This window comes from Chiloscyllium plagiosum, chromosome 21 (assembly GCF_004010195.1).
Source record: "Chiloscyllium plagiosum isolate BGI_BamShark_2017 chromosome 21, ASM401019v2, whole genome shotgun sequence".
Classification (NCBI taxonomy): Eukaryota; Metazoa; Chordata; class Chondrichthyes; order Orectolobiformes; family Hemiscylliidae; genus Chiloscyllium; species Chiloscyllium plagiosum.
This window is the reverse complement of record NC_057730.1, coordinates 19,973,102-19,992,036: the sequence shown is the minus strand read 5'-3', so window position 1 is coordinate 19,992,036 and position 18,935 is coordinate 19,973,102. Positions and strand designations below refer to the sequence as shown.

The window sequence follows — 18,935 nt, the reverse complement described above, 5'->3', positions numbered from 1 at the left end:
GACTAAACTGGTTTGACACTGATCCACACTCCATTTCATTTAGAACAGTTAACTTTCTCCAACATACTTAACTAGCATGTCAGTCTCGGGACTCCTCCTTTACAGGCTGGGTTTTTTGGGTGTCTCTAGATTTTCCTCATATCTAAAATCCTGAAACAGGGATCAGACTCCTGACTTTCCTTATGTCTGATATTGTGTCCCTTAATGTTGAATAGTCCAGTAACCCCTATTGTCTGATTCCCATTGAGGAGTGGGGAGTTTGGTGAGGATCACTGGCATCTACAGAATTGGCTAAAGTGAGCTGGGAAGTAATCTGAGAAAAGACTGGCTCAATTATTTACTGTATCGACGACAATTTTGTTTTCTTTTGTAGGTGGTAAATGGGAGAGACCTTCGGAATATCTAGAGGTAACTGGAGAAACGTGGGAAGAGCAAGTGGCCAGTTTTAGTAATGATGTGTTCAACAAGGTGGGCTTTGCCATCGAATCCTTCACCCGGCTCCCATACCTGTGTGAAGGGGACTTGTACAATGATCACTATGTACTGGATGATGTGGTCTTCGTTCTTAAACTAGTTTAAAGCTGCATTGTCCAGATGTTTCATAACGACGAATGCAACACAACAATTGATATACGCTCTATGGCCTTTTTATATATACACACTGTGTCCTTTCTGGCCAAAATCTTTTCTGCTCCTCGTACAATTGTTTGGTTGTTGAGGTATTTTTCTTCTCGAATCCTCCTCTCCATCTTGCTACTGTGACCTTGAACAGAACACTCCATGCCCTCTCCCTGCTTAATGATTCATGCTTTGGTGAAGGGCTAAGTAGGGTCCCCAGCCCTCCAGGGATGGCCGAGACTCTGCAGATATTTACAATTAATCTCATGAATGCTGCTATGAACAGAATCCAGGAGGAAAACAATCATTGAAATCTCCTTTCTTAAAAAAAGCATTGTGCTTATTCTCCACAGTTTATTTGATTACCTTGTTTATTAATATTAGGAAAGTTGGAAATCATGCGAGAAAACCAGGAATACTTCCAGTCTCAAATTGGCAACCCTAGGGGTTGGTAAAGATGTTGATAGTGTTTCTATCCAATCCATGTGGTAATTCTCCACTCTTGGCATCTAGCCAGCAAAGTAGAACTGGCAACATTTAAGCAGTAATGGGGAGACTGGTTTGAAAAAATCATTCAAAAGGGTGTCTACTCCTGCACCTCAACACAACCATAATAACTGAGCCAGCACTGGCAGTGAAGTTAATTGAAACATAAAGACGTAAATGATTTATTGAAAATGTGCCTGATATTATTACTTCAGTGAAGCTGCTTTATTTTAGAGTTTTGAAATCTGGCTCATTTGTACAATGCCTTCTGCGGCCTGTCACAGGAAGTGAAGAATGATAATGGTCTCAGTTTAGGTGAGATCATTTAAATCATGTGAAATATTCTACAATGTTGGGTTTTACAATTTAACAAGCAGCCATCTGGGTTCAAGACTAGAACTGGTAAATGTTTAATATTTTACAATCTGAAATTTAATTTTTTAATCTTGTAGATTATTTACTTTTTAAAACAGGATGCCTTTTGGATGTAAGAGATGATCAACTGTAGATTGTTTTGATCTAGTTCTTTATATTTTATTCCATGTTGCCTATGGAAGAATAAAATGAGGATACATTTTCCTTACCTTTTTGAAGTTCTAATGTTTCATGTAAAGGATCGTAATAGACTAACACTAAGGTTGGATCACTAGGTACCAGGGACAAATACTGACTTCAAGATAGAAAGCAGAGAGTAGCATTACGCGCATTATTGTGAAGGGCATATATTCAGACTGGCATAAGGATCAGTTCTTCACAATTTATAATTAATGGTTTAGATTTTAGAATAGAAAACAAAATGTCTAAATTTGTGAACAAATACTAAAATGGGAGGTTCTAAGAAAGGGTCACTCAACCCGAAACTCTAATTCTGATTTCTCACCACAGATGCTGGGGGACCTGTTGAGCCTTTCCCACAATTTCTGTTTTTGTTTCTAAGATGGGAAATATAATCATACTTACTCTTGCATGGGATGTGGCTAGTGCTGACAATCATTCATTACACATCCTTAACCTCCCTTAAACTGATTGACTTGACTGTTAACTCCCCCTCCCACTCCCCCCATCATTTCAATCATATTTGTTGGTCTGAAATGTATTGCCCCTAGAGAACAATACTGAACCAGATGGATTTTTACAACAAAATGGATACATAGTTACAGTTAAACTATTGTTTTTAATTTGAGATTTTATTAATTCATATTTCACCACCTGTCATGATGGGATTCAAGTCCTTGTCACCAGAACATTAGCCTTGGCTCTGAATTCCCAATCCACTGACATTACCACATTGGTACTGCTGTCCCTTAACACTGAGGATGACAGGAAAGTACAAAAGCAAGTTAATAATCTCACAGGACAGGCACATCGTAATGCATATCAGCATGAAAAAGTATTAGGCATACAAAAGCAAAGTACTGCAGATGCTGGCAATCTGAAATAAAAACAAAAATGTCTGGAGAGCAGCATTTCTGGAGAGAAACCGAGTTCAGGTTTCAGGTCAGTGACCTTTCATTAGAACTCTGAAGAAAGGTCACCGTAAAATGGCGAAAGTTACTTTATTTTGGTGAGAAATATAAAAGGGTTGTGTTATGATCCTCTTGGAGACCAATCGGCTTTAAAAGAAAGGAATCTCTAAGAAATCAGTAGAAAGAAATCTGATGGACGAGATGTCACTTTTTAATACCTACGAGCCAATTAAAATTAACATGAATATTAATTAAAGGGTGAGATATATTTCCAATAAAAGGGTAAACTTTGCCTTAATTAGTTAATATAACAAAGATAGACGTCGCGTACAGCATTCCTAATATTGCCCACAGAAATGTATTACCACGGGTAATGTCGGGCTTTCCAGCTGGCCTTTGGTTTGTTGCATCTCTTGCTTAACTGTGTGGTTGTCAGAATGTCCTTTAAACACCACTTTGTTATTCATAAATCACTGCAAGTTACTTTTAATTCAGCTACTTATTAAGAAATCTCACAGACAATTAAATACTGAAACAATGATTTAACATTTATTGCATGTAGCAACCAAAATAAGACCCTTTGAGTAAGCCTCACAAGTCAAACTATTTATTACTCAATTAATGGTGGAATTTAGTGACATTTCCAACCAATAGTATCTCTCTGGCAGTGTCCAGGATTCAATCCTTCCATAGAATCCCTACAGCACGGAAACAGGCCCTTCGGCCCAACAAGTCCACACCGACCCTCCAAAGAGTAACCCACCCAGATCCATTCCCCTACATTTACCCCTGACTAACGCATCTAACCTACACATCCTGAACACTGGACAATTTAGTGTGGCCAATTCACCTAACCTGCACATCTTTGGACTGTGGGAGGAAACCAGAGCACCTGGAGGAAACCCACAGAGACATTGGGAGAATGTGCAAACTCCACACAGACAGTCACTCGAAGCTGGATTCGAACCCAGGTCGCTGACGATGTGAGGCAGCAGTGCTAACCACCGTGCCACCCTTCTTCAAAGTTTTGCTAATAAGGGGTTCTGGTGTTGGATTCGTTTCTCCAGATTTTCACCTTTCAGGTCTATGCGGTGATATTATTGATGATTCTTTAGATTGTTTCATCTAAAATATTGCAAACTGCAGCTTGCCTTTTTATCAGAAGTAACTCCTCTGTTCTTTGTTACATTCTGTGATAACAGTCTGAAGATATATACTGTCTTGTAATTAACTCCTTAAATTCTTCAACAACCTGGTCATTTATCCTTGTGGCGTGAGGCAGCTAGTTATCAAGTAGTTTTGTTCATGTAGCTTTGATTCCCTTTTTCTCCCAGACATGGCTAATTGCTTTCAATTCCTGTATAGGTTTGTTCTTGTCCCTTTAATAGTTTATTCCAGACAGAGTTATTGCTTCTTTTGTGTGTAACAGTTTATTTTTGTTGATTCTTTTGATCCATGAACAGTTAAAGTTCTGAAATTTATAATATCATAGTCTCTCCTCTTCATTTTTTTAATATGATGAGCAAATGCTAATATCATTTTCCATTATATCTGATTGTAAGAAAGTTGGATAAGGCTTCACCCATTGCAGCTTTAAGATGCAGAACTATAACAAGTCATGTAATAAAATGAACCCATGCAACATGTGTGTATAATACTTCTCCAGTCCCACACACCATCCCACTAAGAGTATTCCTTGATGTTTATAATATAGAACGTAGAACATAGAAGAATACAGCGCAGTACAGGCCCTTCAGCCCTCGATGTTGCGCCGATCCAAGCCCACCTAACCTACACTAGCCCACTATCCTCCATATGCCTATCCAATGCCCGCTTAAATGCCCATAATGAGGGAGAGTCCACCACTGCTACTGGCATGTTAAGCAATCTATCTATTTTGATTCTCTATTATATTGAACCTTAATTTGTAAACTGAGTGCCTTTCTCAAACATCCCTTTTATTGCATCCAAATATTCCCTTTTCAGGGCATTATGAACCATATATTTTTGCCAATGAAATATAACCATTTCTCAGACTTTCTCCTCCTGATGTTAATTAATTCCATTGTTCCTTTGCGCATAGACAAGTGAGGGTGTCTAATCAATAACAGGACAAGGCAAGTTAAGCTATTGTTGTGATAATGCTTTGCCTGCATTATCCAACTCTGATAATGCTGGCTAGAGTGGTACTTGAAAGAAGTTAACTTTCATTATGTCTGAACTCATAGCCGCATGTGGCTTGTCAGTTGTGTAAATGGGACAGGGATAAACAAATAATCTCACTCTCTCACACTCACTCTCTCACACTCACTCACTCTCTCACACTCACACACTTCTTCTCTCCCTCCCTCTTCCCACCGCCTTACTGTATAAGATAGAAACTTTGGACCTCTCCAATATTTTGTACATTAAATAGTTTGTCATCTTCAGACATAACAGATATCTTTAACACAAGACCTATTCCATTTCCTGCCATACACGAATCATTAGTCCATAACTCTCAGATCGACATTTTACTTAGTCCTTGTCCCATCAGCTAATATCCTTAACTTAGTGTCAACACCCCATCTAGGAACTTCTCCCTTGTTCATGTGATTTGCATTTTCTCTGTGTTTACTCTAACATCCAGTTGAAAGTTAACTTATTTTGAGGGGTCTTATTTTGGTTGCTACATGCAATAAAGTTGAAATCATTGTTTCAGTAATTGATTGTCTGTGAGATTTCTTAATAAGTAGCTGAATTAAAGGTAACTTGTGGTGATTTACCCACAAAAATTTTCATTTCTGAAAAGTACCCTGTCTATCTTAAATTTCTCTGGAAAATGAAAGTATCTCAAAAATCTGAGTAACAGGTTAAGGAGCCATTTCACAGTGCTGCTAAGCTATGTCACGTGGTATTTTCCACTGACAGGATGTTGCCTTCCATTCAAAATGATGTTCTGCCATCCGGACTGGTGAACAATGTTATGCATCAATTGTAGTGCAATGCTAGGTAAGTGGGCAATATGGACAAATGATTGACTGAATCAAACAGTATCTTCCTTTGTGTTTAGCAGAGCAGACAATACTCAACTACCAATGCTTGCAAAAACCCAAAGCAAAGCATCTATTGTTAGATTGTGGTAATGGGGGGAGGCACCCGATGGTAATGTCACTGGGCTGGTAATCCAGAATCGCAGATTAATGTTTGTGGGACATGGGTTCGAATCCCACCCACAGTAGATGATAAAATTTTGAATTTGTTAAAAAGCCAGCCAATGGCAACCCATGTAATCCCTGATGAATATCGTAAAATCCCTTCTGGTTTACTAATGTCCTTTTTGGGAAGGTTGTGTGTCATCCTTACCAAGTCTGGCCTAAATGTGACTCCAGCAATGTGTTTGATTCTTAACTGCCCATTGGGTAATTAGGGATGGGTACTAAATGTTGGCATAGCTGACGATGCCCACATCCCATGAACAAAAAAACAATTTAAGATAATCCGTCAAGCTCATAATGTGCGTAATTTACTGTTTGCTAGCAGTGACTGTGTGTACATAAGGAAACGTTTTGAATTGACCAGAGCTTGGAGTCTATAGGTCCCATTTATAGAGGGAGCAGTCAGAGTTGACTTGCCAATCAATGACCACACCGTTCTCTGGAAGTACAAGTTACTGATTGCTTAAAACTTGATAGTCTGCTGTTTGACCTGATGATGCAAGACGAAAAGGTTTGGGAATATGTGTCTCTTCTGAATGGCGTCTATGTCAAATAAAGTGACACCCCGGTTAAAATTCCAATGGATTCCAGGAGTGGTTTCAAGTTCTGGAAATCTCCGCACAAATTTTTCCACTTCAAAGAGAAAGCTCAGCTCTTTTTCTCTTTGTATCTCTCCCTTACCTTCCCTCTTACTAAGTGTCCCTCTATCACTCTCAATTCTGACTTTATGGACATGTCTCTCGTATTCTTTCTCTCACTCCTCTCCTCTCTCTTCATACATCTCTCTGTCTGTTACACATGATTAATTCCACTGTGCCCTCCTGACCTGGCCCCTTTTGTTCTTCTGTACTTCAATAATATACTGTTCTACTAACTCACTCTCATTCTTAGAATGAAGACAAATGACCCTTTAATAACACCGTACTACGAATAGATTAAAGTGACAGGAAGGAGGTAATATTTAGCAATATGAATTCTTGGGATGTTGCAAAACAGAAAATTGGGTAGTTAACCTCCAGGATTTGCACCTCGACCTGTTAGGGCTGGACACCTGTTTACTCCACCTCTGATATACACAAACATCCAGTGAGGCGATGAATGCACCGAATTTGGATGGGGATGTAAATGAGGCTTTGCCATTTTGAGAAGGCATTAAAGAGAAGATTATTAGAAGTTGCAGTCCTAACATGTCCATCCTTGAATAAATCACTTTTCAGTGTAGATTGGAAAGCAAACACTTTATTTTGCTTTTGTTATCTTTAAACGCACTGTTTAAATGCTGGTCCTAGATACATCCTAAATTATACCTTCCATGAACCTCAGCCTGTGTCCTAGCTCACTTAAGTCCTGCTTGCCTTTTGCCCTCTGACTTATCCTGGCTCCCACTTTAGCAGTGCCTCAATTTTAAAATTCTCATCCTAGCGTTCAAATTTTTCCACAGCCTTACCCATCGGCATCTCCATCACCTCCTCCAGCTCTATAACCTATGCACTAACCTCTTGTCCAGACCCAACTTCTTTTGAGCCACTATTAACAACACTTTCTTCAGCTGCCTGAGCCCTAAGCTCAAGAATTCCCTCCCTGCCCCTCTACCTTTTTACTTCTGTCTTACCCTTTAATGCTTTTAATAACATAGCTCTTTCACCAGCTCTTGGTCACCTGTCCTAATACCTTTCCATGGACTGGGGTTAATGCTTGTCTGAAAACAGCCTTGGGATTTTTTACAACTTTAAACACACCTATATGAATGCGAGTTATTGAAAGACAACAGGTGTCATCTTACATTAGACTAACGTCAGCAAATTGAAATGAGGATAAAAGGCCCTTGTTCCCTCACAAGTGTCTGGTTGCTGACTTTAGTGTGGGGACAGTCAGTGAAAAAGAAAACAAGAAACATTTTTAGGACATCAGCGGCTGTTTGCACAGGTATCCACTCTTCATTTTTATTTTGCTCTTGTTTACATGGATCTAAGAAACATCACAGGGGATGTTTCTAAAGAAAAAAAATGATGCTGGGAACTGAACAATTTGTAGGTTTCACCTACAGCTCATTTACATTAGCATTTCTTTTATTTCAAGTTAATGGGAGAATGTGTTAAATTTACAGGGGTATTTCTGTATCTCCTTTTGACATATGGTGTGAAATCAAAACTTGTAAATGCCATAAGTGCATTGTGTGTGTCCAAACTTTCCATACCCACTTGTTAATTTTTACCCTGATCTTGTATCAGATTGAACAGTGAATTGATTGTCTTGTGTCCTCTGAATGAGAGAGACCGGTTCAGACCTTGTCACAACTCCATTACAAACACAAAAATAAATCTGATCTTAATTTAGTCTCTGTTAACAGTTTGATTCCATTTGCAATGCCAGCTCAGACTTATCCCTCTCATTTTTGAAGCGGCTGTTAAAATATTGTGATCAGTATTTGAGTGGAATATTTTGAAATTTCAAATTAAAAAATGTTGCATTCTAAATAATATGAGAACACTTGCAGTGACTGGATTTCATTTTTGCCATTTTATAAATTTAATCATTCAATTTTAATTATTCATGTTTCAATTATTGAAGCTTGTTTTATAGTTTGAATTAAGATTATTGGCAAAAAGAACTAGGGGTTGGGTTTACACTTGACAATCAGGAATTCCATGCTGGGATAATTACATGGAAAATCAGAAATGTTTTGGTCAATTTACCTAAAGTCCAGTATTAAAAATATAATTTCAGTAGCTAAACTTTAGACAATAGGTGCAGGAGTAGGCCATTCAGCCCTTCGAGCCTGCACCACCATTCAATATAATCATGGCTGATCATTCCTAATCAGTATCCTGTTCCTGCCTTATCTCCATAACCCTTGATTCCACTATCTTTGAGAGCTCTATCCAACTCTTTCTTAAATGAATCCAGAGAGTGGGCCTCCACTGCCCTCTGGGGCAGAGCATTCCACACAGCCACCACTCTCTGGTGCGCAGGTGTCGTTGACAAGGCCAGTCCCTAATTGCCCTTTGTGTAATGGTGAACTGCTTCATTGAGCTGCTGCAGTTACATCCACAGGAATTGAAGCATTTGACCCAGTGACAGTGAAGGAACAGCGACATAGTTCCAAGTCAGGATTGTGTATGTCTTCAAGGGGAACTAGCAGAAGGAAATGTTTCCCTGCAACTGTTGCTTTGGTCCTTCTAGATGATAAGGATTGCAGATTTGGAAGGTGCTGATGAAGGAGGTTTGGTGAGTTGAGTAATGCAACTTTTGTTATTTTATGAGTGATTTGGATGTGAATATAGGAGGTATGGTTGGTAAGTTTGCAGATGACACCAAAATAGGTGCTATAGTGGACAGGAAAGAAGATTATCTCAGAGTACAACAGGACCTTGATCTGATGGACCAGTGGACTGATGGAGTTTAGTTTAATGTGAGGTGTTGCATTTTGATCAGGAAAATCAGGGCAGAACTTATATGGTTAATGGTAGGGTCCTGGGGAGTGTTGCTAAACAAAATGACCTGGGAGGGGGTGAAGGTGCATTGTTCCCTGAGAGTGGATTCACAGTTGGATAGGATTGCCTTCACTGGACAGAATATTGGGTATAGGTGTTGGGAGATCATTTTGTTGCTTACAGAACATTGGTTAGGCCACTTTTGGAATACTGCATGCAATTCTGGCCTCCCTGTTATAGCAAGGATGTTGTTAAACTTGACAGGGTGTGGAAAATATTTAGAAGGATAGTGCCAGCACTGGAGGATTTGAGCTATAGGGACAGGATGAATTAGTCTGGGGCTCTTTTCCCTGGAGCATTGGAGGCTCAGGGCTGACCTTATAGAGGTTTATAAAATCATGAGGGGCATGGATAGGGTAAGTAGTCAAGATCTTTCCCCGGGGTGCAGGAATCCAAAAGTAGAGGGCAGAGGTTTAGGATGAGAGGGGAGAGATATAAAAGGGACCTAAGAGGCAACTTTTCACACACTGGGTGGTGCGTGTATAGAATGAGCTGCCAGAGGAAGTGGTGAGGCTGGTACAATAACAACATTTAAAAGACATCTGGATGGGAATAGGAATAGAAAGGGTTTAGAAGGATGTGGAACTGGAAAACGGGACTAGATTTATTCAGAATATCTCATCGGCATGGACGAGTTGAACTGAGGGGTCTGTTTACATGCTGTATTTCTCTGACTCACTGTTGACACAGTGGTGAGATCATCATGGTGTAGACTACAAATGAGTGAAAACCAAGAAGGCTTCCATTGCCTGACATGAAAACAAGAATGTTGATGACATCAGCATGTGTGGTAGCACCTGAACTGGCAAAAGTTAAAAATGTAATAGGTTTTAAGTAAGTGGAAACGGTGAATGTGAGTAAAGAACAAATGGGAATCTCTGCAATAGGATGGAAGAGAGGAAAGATTAAATGACAAAACTGTTGGTGGGCTAGGTCCAAAGCATCAACCTAATAAACAAAGAAATAAACAATATGTCTGAAGGAGGTGTGAATGGAAAATGGGAAACTTAATTGAATTAATAAACCGATTGAATAATGAAATGCTCTGCCTGAAGAGTTAGTGGAAGCCGATTCCACAGTAAGAGGAATTGGTAAATTGCTTGGAATATAGCAAGAGTGAAATGGGACTAAATTGTTTGAACTTACAAAGAATCTGCACAGTTACGATGGGCTGAATAGCCTCCTGTGCCATGTGACTGTCTGAGGGACACCTGCTGAAGCCACTGGGATTAACTTTAACCTTCTGGGCTTGCCAAGTGGGTGATACTGACTTCCTGATCTTTTAATGGTGAATCTTCCCATTAGATAATTCTGTGCGAAATGTTTCTCATGATATTGTCCATCACAGTAGCAGCAACATTGGAGGAACTTGATGCCATTGTATAAAGATGCGGGGAAGCCTCTGGATTTGGCTGGTTGTCCTGACTCTTTGCCAAGCTCGGTCCACTGTTGGTGCAGACCCAGGAGAAAGTAAGAAATCAATAATTTAAATTAATATGTGCTTGGTGCCTTTTAAATAATCTTCAGATTCAGCTAAATAATGGTGGCAGTTGTGTTGGTGGGAGTAGGGGTGTTATTTTTAAAGGTAATTTTAATTAACTTTTTTTAAAAAACTGATTGTTGTTTGCTTCATCTGCTTAAATCTCCATGTAAACAAGAGGTGTATCTGTACTTGGTTTAAATTTGAACAAAGTTCAGCAGTTACCTATCAGTCATCATCTCATCTCATTTCACCATAGCAATATCTCCACCAGTCAGAGTCCACTTGCCAGCTAATCAGCATTCTCTTCTCATACAGTATGAAACGTTGCTCCCCGTATGTTGGTATTCCTGCTGATGAGTGCATGATGAAAAGTTTCAACAAAATGTGTTAATTTTTCAGCTGTACAATTATACTTGTTGCACCTTTCTAATATATTTAAAGCCCTTGTGTGAAAGTCAATCTATGCGTTTTGGCCTAATAAAATATTGTTTATCTATAACTTATATAAAAGTTACCTTCAGATTTTCAGGAATCAAACCTTAAAATTTCACTTAGGGTATATACTTCAAATACAATTGGAAATGCAAGAGTGAAACCAATCAAATGCCTACCAACAAAAGCATGCTGGAAATCTGAAATAAAAAGTTTGGAAATACTCAGCAGGTCTGGCAGCATCTGTTAAGGGAGAAACATTTACTGCTTCAGCTGAAGGGCATTTCTCTAGAACATCGATAGCTATAGAAGAAATAAATTCTGGTTGTCATTACTGTTACAAAGCGATAATTAGAGAGATGAGTTAAGAGCTGGGATTATAAATGCTGCTTTATTTTTTAAAAAGGAGGCCAATGCTGTATTGTCTGGAACTTGGTGTCATTGCAAAGCCGAAGGAAACTCGCTGATACGTCAATAAAAAAATTGTAGGGAAAGGAAAGATATCTTTTATAAATGTCGTTGAAAAAGACCTTTTTTGTACCGTATGTTAACGTTGAGCAGTAGATCAAAGTTGAAAATGTTTATTTACAGACTTCAGCTCCTTTATATCTATTTTATTAAAGCTTGCTAAATGTATTTAGAAATACCTCCATTTCATGGCCACAAGATGTCACCTGGTCTATTCGATAAAGGTTAGCGACTTGCCCTTTGGGCTAAAAGATGAATTGTGACATGAGCGGAAACATTAAATCTCAGGGATGAAAGTAGGATGCGAGCATAAGAGGTACAGTAAGTAAGTTTGCAGATGACACCAAAATTGGAGGTGTAGGAGGCAGCGAAGAGGGTTACTTCAGATTACAACAGGATCTGGACCAGATGGACCAATGGGCTGAGAAGTGGCAAATGGAGTTTAATTCAGATAAATGCGAGGTGCTGCATTTTGGGAAAGCAAATCTTAGCAGGATTTATGCACTTAATGGTAAGGTCGTAGGGAGTGTTGCTGAACAAAGAGACCTTGAAGTGCAGGTTCATAGCTCCTTGAAAGTGGAGACTAAGTGCAGGTTCATAGCTCCTTGAAAGTGGAGACTCAAGTAGATAGGATAGTGAAGATGGCGTTTGGTATGCTTTCCTTTATTGGTCAGAGTATTGAGTACAGGAGTTGGGAAGTCATATTGTGGCTGGACAGGACATTGGTTAGGCCACTGTTGAAATATTGCGTGCAATTCTTGTCTTCCTATCGGAAAGATGTTGTGAAACTTGAAAGAGTTCAGAAAAGATTTACAAGGATGTTGCCAGGGTTGGAGGATTTGAGCTATAGGGAGAGGCTGAACAGGCTGGGGCTGTTTTCCCTGGAGTGTCGAAGGCTGAGGGGTGACCTTACAGAGGTTTACAAAATTATGAGGGGCATGGATAGGATAAATAGACAAAGTCTTTTCTCTGGGGTCAGGGAGTCCAGAACTAGAGGGCAGAGGTTTTGGGTGAGAGGTGAAAGATATAAAAGAGACCTGAGGGGAAAGATATAAAAGAGACCTAAGGGGCAACGTTTTCAAGCAGAGGGTGGTACATGTATGGAATGAGCTGCCAGAGGAAGTGGTGGAGGCTGGCACAATTGTAACATTTAAGAGACATTTGGATGGGTATATGAATAGGAAGGGTTTGGAGGGATATGGGCCGGGTGCAGGCAGGTGGGACTAGATTGGGTTGGGATATCTGGTCGGCATGGACGGGTTGGATCGAAGGGTCTGTTTCCATGCTGTACATCTCTATGACTCTAGAGGCCACCAGAAAATGTGGAGAGTTCCGATGGGGAGGAAGTGCTCTTCAGTTGTCCTCTTCTGTTCCTCCCCCGAGACATGAATGTTGCTGTTACCTGATGTGCACATCCAAATGTTTCTAAACGTGGACATTGTATTGTAATCCGGAGTTAATTGTATTTTCTTCAACATCCCACCACAAACCTCCCCCCCCCCCCCCCGCCCCGACGTTTTTACCCAACTGCTTCCTCTGTATTCCCCTTTCTCCATATGAACAATGCCTCTGGATAAGGGTAATGGGTGAGCAGTGACTCGCAAGTAACAGGAAAGAAATCTTACCCTAAACAAAACTGGCAAAACATGCATCACTTTGTTCTCGCTCTTTAGAAAGGGCTTGTAATTCTCCTGCACCTACCATAGCTTCAGGACATCTCAAAGCATTCCTCAAAAACGGAAGTACTTTTGGAAATGTAGTCACTGGCAAAGCAGCAGACAGGTTGGTACAGCAAGCTGGTAGAAGCAGTCATGAGATAATGGCTACTTAGCACAATTTGATGTTGATTGAAGAAGAAATGTTGACTGGGACATTGAAGAGAACTCCCTTAGTTTTCTTCAGATGTAATGTCACAGAATGTTTTGCATCCACCTGAGAAGACAGGCAGTTGCTATTGGCTAATAGCTCACTGCAAATGCATAACACACTCAGTACTACACTGAAATGTCAGGCTAAAGCTTTGTGCTGGAACTGTCAAACATCTGAATCAGAAGGAAAATGTATAAATTACTGAGCCATAACTCAGTGCCTCAAACTCACCGATATCGCTCATAATCCATCCAGAGGCTTATAACAGTATTTTGGAATTGTTTATCTCTCTGCCACTTGTTTGTTTTAACTCATTGTTCCTTTTACAGATTTACCAGCTGAATTGAGACAAATACTGGTTAGTGACAGGATTTTATTTAAATTCTATCTTCCTTTACTTTCTGTTGCTGACTTTACTGTCACTTTTCAACTGTCTCTTTTTGTTCAGGATAAGTTGTTGGATGAGAAGTACATAGAAGGTGAGATTCTCCTACTTTTATTGGAATCCAGCTCTTTAAAACTGTGTCAGGATGATTCATTGTGTTCACATATTTAAATCTTTCATCTTCATTTTTTTTCCTCAGGAACTGTCAAAGCACTGGAGTACCTCAGGTGAGGCCTTTTGCTTTGCTGGAAGACAAGTGAAAGATTGAATAACCATACATTTTTATAGCACCATTTCCAATCTCAGGGTGGCCAAAAATGCTTTACAACCAATTAACTCTTTTGTTATAGTATCTGAGACACAACAGCCAATGTGTGCACAGTTTGTTCCCACGTGTAGCAATGTAATTATGAGCAGATAATCTGTTCTTGTGGTATTGTTTTAACAATACAGGGTCCTCTGCTTCTCCAATAAAATAGTACCCTTTTCTTGATAGGGCATTGGCATCACCTCCAACAGCTCAAAACACCCTCAGTGCTGTGCTGTCAGCCTCATGTCAGCCTGGATTGCAAAAGCCAGTGACTGGAGTGGACTCAAACCCTGGGCCTTCTGACATGGGGAGAAAGTGAGGTCTGCAAATGCTGGAGATCAGAGCTGGAAATGTGTTGCTGGAAAAGCGCAGCAGGTCAGGGAGCATCCAGGGAACAGGAGAATCGACGTTTCGGGCATAAGCCCTTCTTCAGGAATGAGGGAACAGGAGAATCGACGTTTCGGGCATAAGCCCTACTTCAGGAATGAGGGAACAGGAGAATCGACGTTTCGGAGGAACAGGAGAATCGACGTTTCGGGGGAACAGGAGAATCGACGTTCCCTGGATGCTGCCTGACCTGCTGCGCTTTTCCAGCAACACATTCCCTTCTGACATGGGGGCAAGACTGCTCCGTGCTGAACCTAGGCTGTAAGCCACAAGTTTGGCTGGTATGAGAAGTGGGTTAATGTCCTGTCGGTGCAGAATGGAGCAGGAGAAAGTGAGGACTGCAGATGCTGGAGATCAGAGTCAAACCTTGTGGTGCTGGAAAAGCACAGCCGGTCAGGCAGCATCCGAGGAGCAGGAGAGTCGATGTTTCGAGCATAAGCTCTTCATTCAGGACTGTGCGTTCCTGATGAAGACCTTTTGCTTGAAACATTGACTCTCCTCCTTGGATGCTGTCTGACTGGCTGTGCTTTTCCAGCACCATACTTTGTGACAGGATGGAGCAGACAGCAACCCTTGATATGGTTTAAAGTGCACTATCGGGGCAGAAGGTTTTGTCTGCATCTTGCAGTGGTACATTTGACTTGAGGACTGATAAAGGGTTATCTACCATTGAGTGGAGTGTCCAAAAGGAGTGTTTTCCCTAGAAATTATGGTCCCACACAGTAATAAGAGCAATAATTCATATGGTGTAACAAAACAAAAGTAGATTATGATGCCTCCTGTGGACAGTTTTAAACGGCTCAAATAGGAGGGAACAGATTTCCTTGATTCAACTTGAGAAGCATTGATTGATACATTTATATCAAACAGCGAGTTTAACCAAGTGTTTTCTGGATTCCAGGGAGAATACTGTTACTAAATATTATGCGGACATGCTGCAATACCTTCGTTCAAAGGGGTCCAGTATGCATATGCTTCAGGTTTGATTTATACCTTTCTTGAATAATTACAGTTTGTGTGTGTGTGTGTCAGTACGTTTATATTTATGCAAATGACAACAGCTTACATCTACATAGCACCTTTCACATAGTTTAACATTCCCAGATGCATCACAGGAATTAGGGGTTGAGGGGAGTGTCAGGTGGTGATGCCATGGGTCTTACTCTCAAACATGCACAGCAGAGAGTGGGGTCATGAGGGTGGGTTCTGGCTACAGTTGGACATGGTTTCGACACCAGACCCTCTTGTGGAAGATGGTGTGGAGATTCTGAGGGTGATTCAGGCTGTGAGGGCAGGGTCTACATTGGTGGTTAGGTCCAAGTCTGTGGATGAGACTTGATCACAGTGAGATGGAGCATGGGAAGTGGAGATTGTAAACAGTTAACAGGACCTGGAAAATGACTGAAGCTGGCCAATCAGTCACTCAGTCCATGACAGCTCTCTACAAGAGCAATTTGACTAGTCCCACTCACTCATCTTTTTCCATAGTCCTGCATTTTTAAAAAAATTTAGGTGCATTTTCCTTTTTGAAATTCTTTCTTAAAAGTCACAAATGAACCTGCCTCTATCACATTCCTGGCCTGATTAAAGTTACAGATCCTGACCACACTGTGTAATGTTTGCCACCTGCCTTGTCTCATTCTCCTTCAGTTCTTGATCTCCCTGTCTAGACACTTCATGATTTTCTCCCTTTTATAAATCTTCCAATCTTCTCTTGAACAGATGTAGCTTCTCCAACTTATTCAAATAATTGAAGTCCCTCATCTCTGGGACCATTCTTTAAATCTTTCCTGTATCCTTCCTAAAGTGTGGTGCCCAGAACTGAGGACAAAACATTGTGCCTTAATTTATAAAGCTTAGGATCCCACCTACTTTCTTGAACTTTCTCAACCTGCCACTTTTAACAATTGATGCAAACTGATCCCCCCCAGCTCCTCCTGCTCCCACACCATCATGCACTTTTCTTTTATGTCAATTGTTCTCATTCTCCCCAGCAAAAGTGCATCACTTCCCTCTTCTGCACTTTAAATATAATCTTCTACATGCCTGCTAGTTCCAACAGCCATGTCACCTTGAGGTCTACATTATCCACCTCACAGTTCACAATTCTTCCAAGTTTAGTATCATCAAATTTTGAATTTGTGCCTTCCAAGAGTATTGAGTACAGGAGTTAGGAGGTCATGTTGCGGCTGTGCAGATCATTGGTTAGACCACTGTTGGAATATTGCATGCAATTCTGGTCTCCTTCCTATCAGAAAGATGTTGTGAAACTTGAAGGGGTTCAGAAAAGATTTACAAGGATGTTGCCAGGGTTGGAGGATTTGAACTACAGGGAGAGGCTGAACAGGCGGGGGCTGTTTACCCTGGAGCGTCGGAGGCTGAGGGGTGACCTTTTGGAGGTTTATAAAATCATGAAGGGCATGGATAGGATAAATAGACAAGGTCTTTTCCCTAGGATGGGGGAGTCTAGAACTAGAGGGCATAGGTTTAGGGTGAGAGGGGAAAGATTTAAAAGAAACCTAAGGGGCAACTTTTTCACGCAGAGGGTGATACATGTATGGAATGAGCTGCCAGAGGAAGTGGTGAAGGCTAATACAATTGCAACATTTAAAAGGCATCTGGATGGGTACATGAATAAGAAGGGTGTGGAGGGATATGGGCCAGGTGCTAGCAGGTGGGACAAGATTAGGTTGGGATATCTGGTCAGCATGGACAAGTTGGACCAAAGAGTTTGTTTCCATGCTGTACATCTCTATGACACTATAACCCCATATCTAGGTCATCAGTAAAGCACTGATCCTAGCCTTCACCCCGAGGCTATTGACTGGATACTGTCTTCCTGTGCAGAAAAACATTCAGCACTTCCTGTGCAGAAAAACATTCTTTCCTGTCCCCCAGTTACTCCAAATCCATGCTGCCCTTTCCCTTGTTCTCCCAAGGATTTTGAAACGATGATGTGGTTGTTGTTAAATTTTGTTCTGTGGGATATTTCTTTCTCAATGTTACTTTCTCTTCTTGCAGAATTCGTTCTCCAACTATTTCAGACAAATCATCCTTCAGCCAAGGAAACTGGCCACTGATCTGCACCAGATGGACACCTCAACCTTCTTACTCAGTGCAAAGTATTTCCGCAGTGGCATGAGCATAGAGGTTAGGATTGTAGCTGGTTGTTCTTATATTCAAATCTACTCCCCCCTCCTGATGATGTCACCCCATCGTCCAATGATGACCCTAAATCCATTGTCGGGAAAAACCCTTCAGGTTCACAAATGCACTTTAGTGAAGAAAACTGCCTTCCTTACCTGGTCTGGCCTACATGTGACTCCAGACCCCACAGCAATGTGGTTAACTTTTAACTACCCTCTGGGATGGGCAATAACTGATGGCCTCAAGAGTGTGGTGCTAGGAAAGCGTAGCAGGTCAGGCTGCAGCCGAGGGACAGGAGAATTCTGATGAAGGGCTTATGCCCGAAACATAAATTCTCCTGCTCCTTGGAGGCTGCCTGACCTGCTGTACTTTTCCAGCACCACACTCTTGACTCTGATCTGCAGCATCTGCAGTCCTTACTTTCTTGAATAATTGGTGTCCTGGCTGGTGATGCCTTCATCCCGTGACTGAATACAAAAAAAAACTCTCCCCAAAAAGGCTGTGGATGGTGGGGGTCAGTAGAAGCTTTCAAGAGTGAGATCGCAGGATTATTTTTTAATATCTGGAGTAAAGGATGGTGAATGGAGTTGAGACTTAATTCAGCCACTGTTCAGCTGAATGGTGGAATAGGCTTGAGGGGTTGGGTTAGGGTGAATGGTGGAATAGGCCCTCCTGAAGAAGGGCTTATGCCCAAAACGTCGATTCTCCTGTTCCTTTGATGCTGCCTGACCTGCTGCGCTTTTCCAACAACACATCTTTAAGCTTTGAGGGGTCACTGGCCTTATCATGCTCTGATGAGCTGAGGTCTCCCCACAAGGGCCCTTTGTTGAAACCTAGCAATACAGGGAGACTTTTCAGATTGGGAAGGTTGGTGATGAGCTTTCCCTCCCTGATAACTTCAGGACAGAGGCCAGAATGTGGCAGAGTCATTGTCCTGCAACATCCACTCATCCTTATCTGAGGGGAAGATCGCAAATTAGTGTGTAGAAATATTTTCCTATTTTCAGTCATAGAGTCATAGAGATGTACAGCATGGAAACAGACCCTTCGGTCCAACCCTTCGGTCCAACCCGTCCATGCCGACCAGATATCCCAACCCAATCTAGTCCCACCTGCCAGCGCCCGGCCCATATCCCTCCAAACCCTTCCTATTCATATACCCATCCAAATGTCTCTTAAATGCTGCTATTGTA

At 41.1% G+C, this 18,935-nt stretch overlaps 2 protein-coding genes across 2 annotated transcripts in view; both read left to right on the top strand.

The window, feature by feature from the left end:
- mettl9 (methyltransferase like 9) overlaps nucleotides 1-2,483 on the top strand; it is a 33,448-nt gene extending 30,965 nt beyond the window's left edge. Inside the window, exon 5 of the mRNA XM_043711397.1 lies at nucleotides 374-2,483. Coding sequence (XP_043567332.1) covers nucleotides 374-579 — 206 coding nt within the window. The 3' untranslated portion in view covers nucleotides 580-2,483. The remainder of the gene's footprint in view (nucleotides 1-373) is intronic.
- A 2,827-nt stretch (nucleotides 2,484-5,310) lies between these two features.
- Nucleotides 5,311-18,935, top strand: part of LOC122560601 (otoancorin-like) — a 66,608-nt gene continuing 52,983 nt past the window's right edge. Inside the window, exons 1-7 of the mRNA XM_043711396.1 lie at nucleotides 5,311-7,693; nucleotides 10,610-10,731; nucleotides 13,843-13,871; nucleotides 13,962-13,992; nucleotides 14,098-14,125; nucleotides 15,497-15,575; nucleotides 17,617-17,745. Of these exons, the coding sequence (XP_043567331.1) occupies nucleotides 10,650-10,731; nucleotides 13,843-13,871; nucleotides 13,962-13,992; nucleotides 14,098-14,125; nucleotides 15,497-15,575; nucleotides 17,617-17,745 (378 nt within the window). The 5' untranslated portion in view covers nucleotides 5,311-7,693; nucleotides 10,610-10,649. The remainder of the gene's footprint in view (nucleotides 7,694-10,609; nucleotides 10,732-13,842; nucleotides 13,872-13,961; nucleotides 13,993-14,097; nucleotides 14,126-15,496; nucleotides 15,576-17,616; nucleotides 17,746-18,935) is intronic.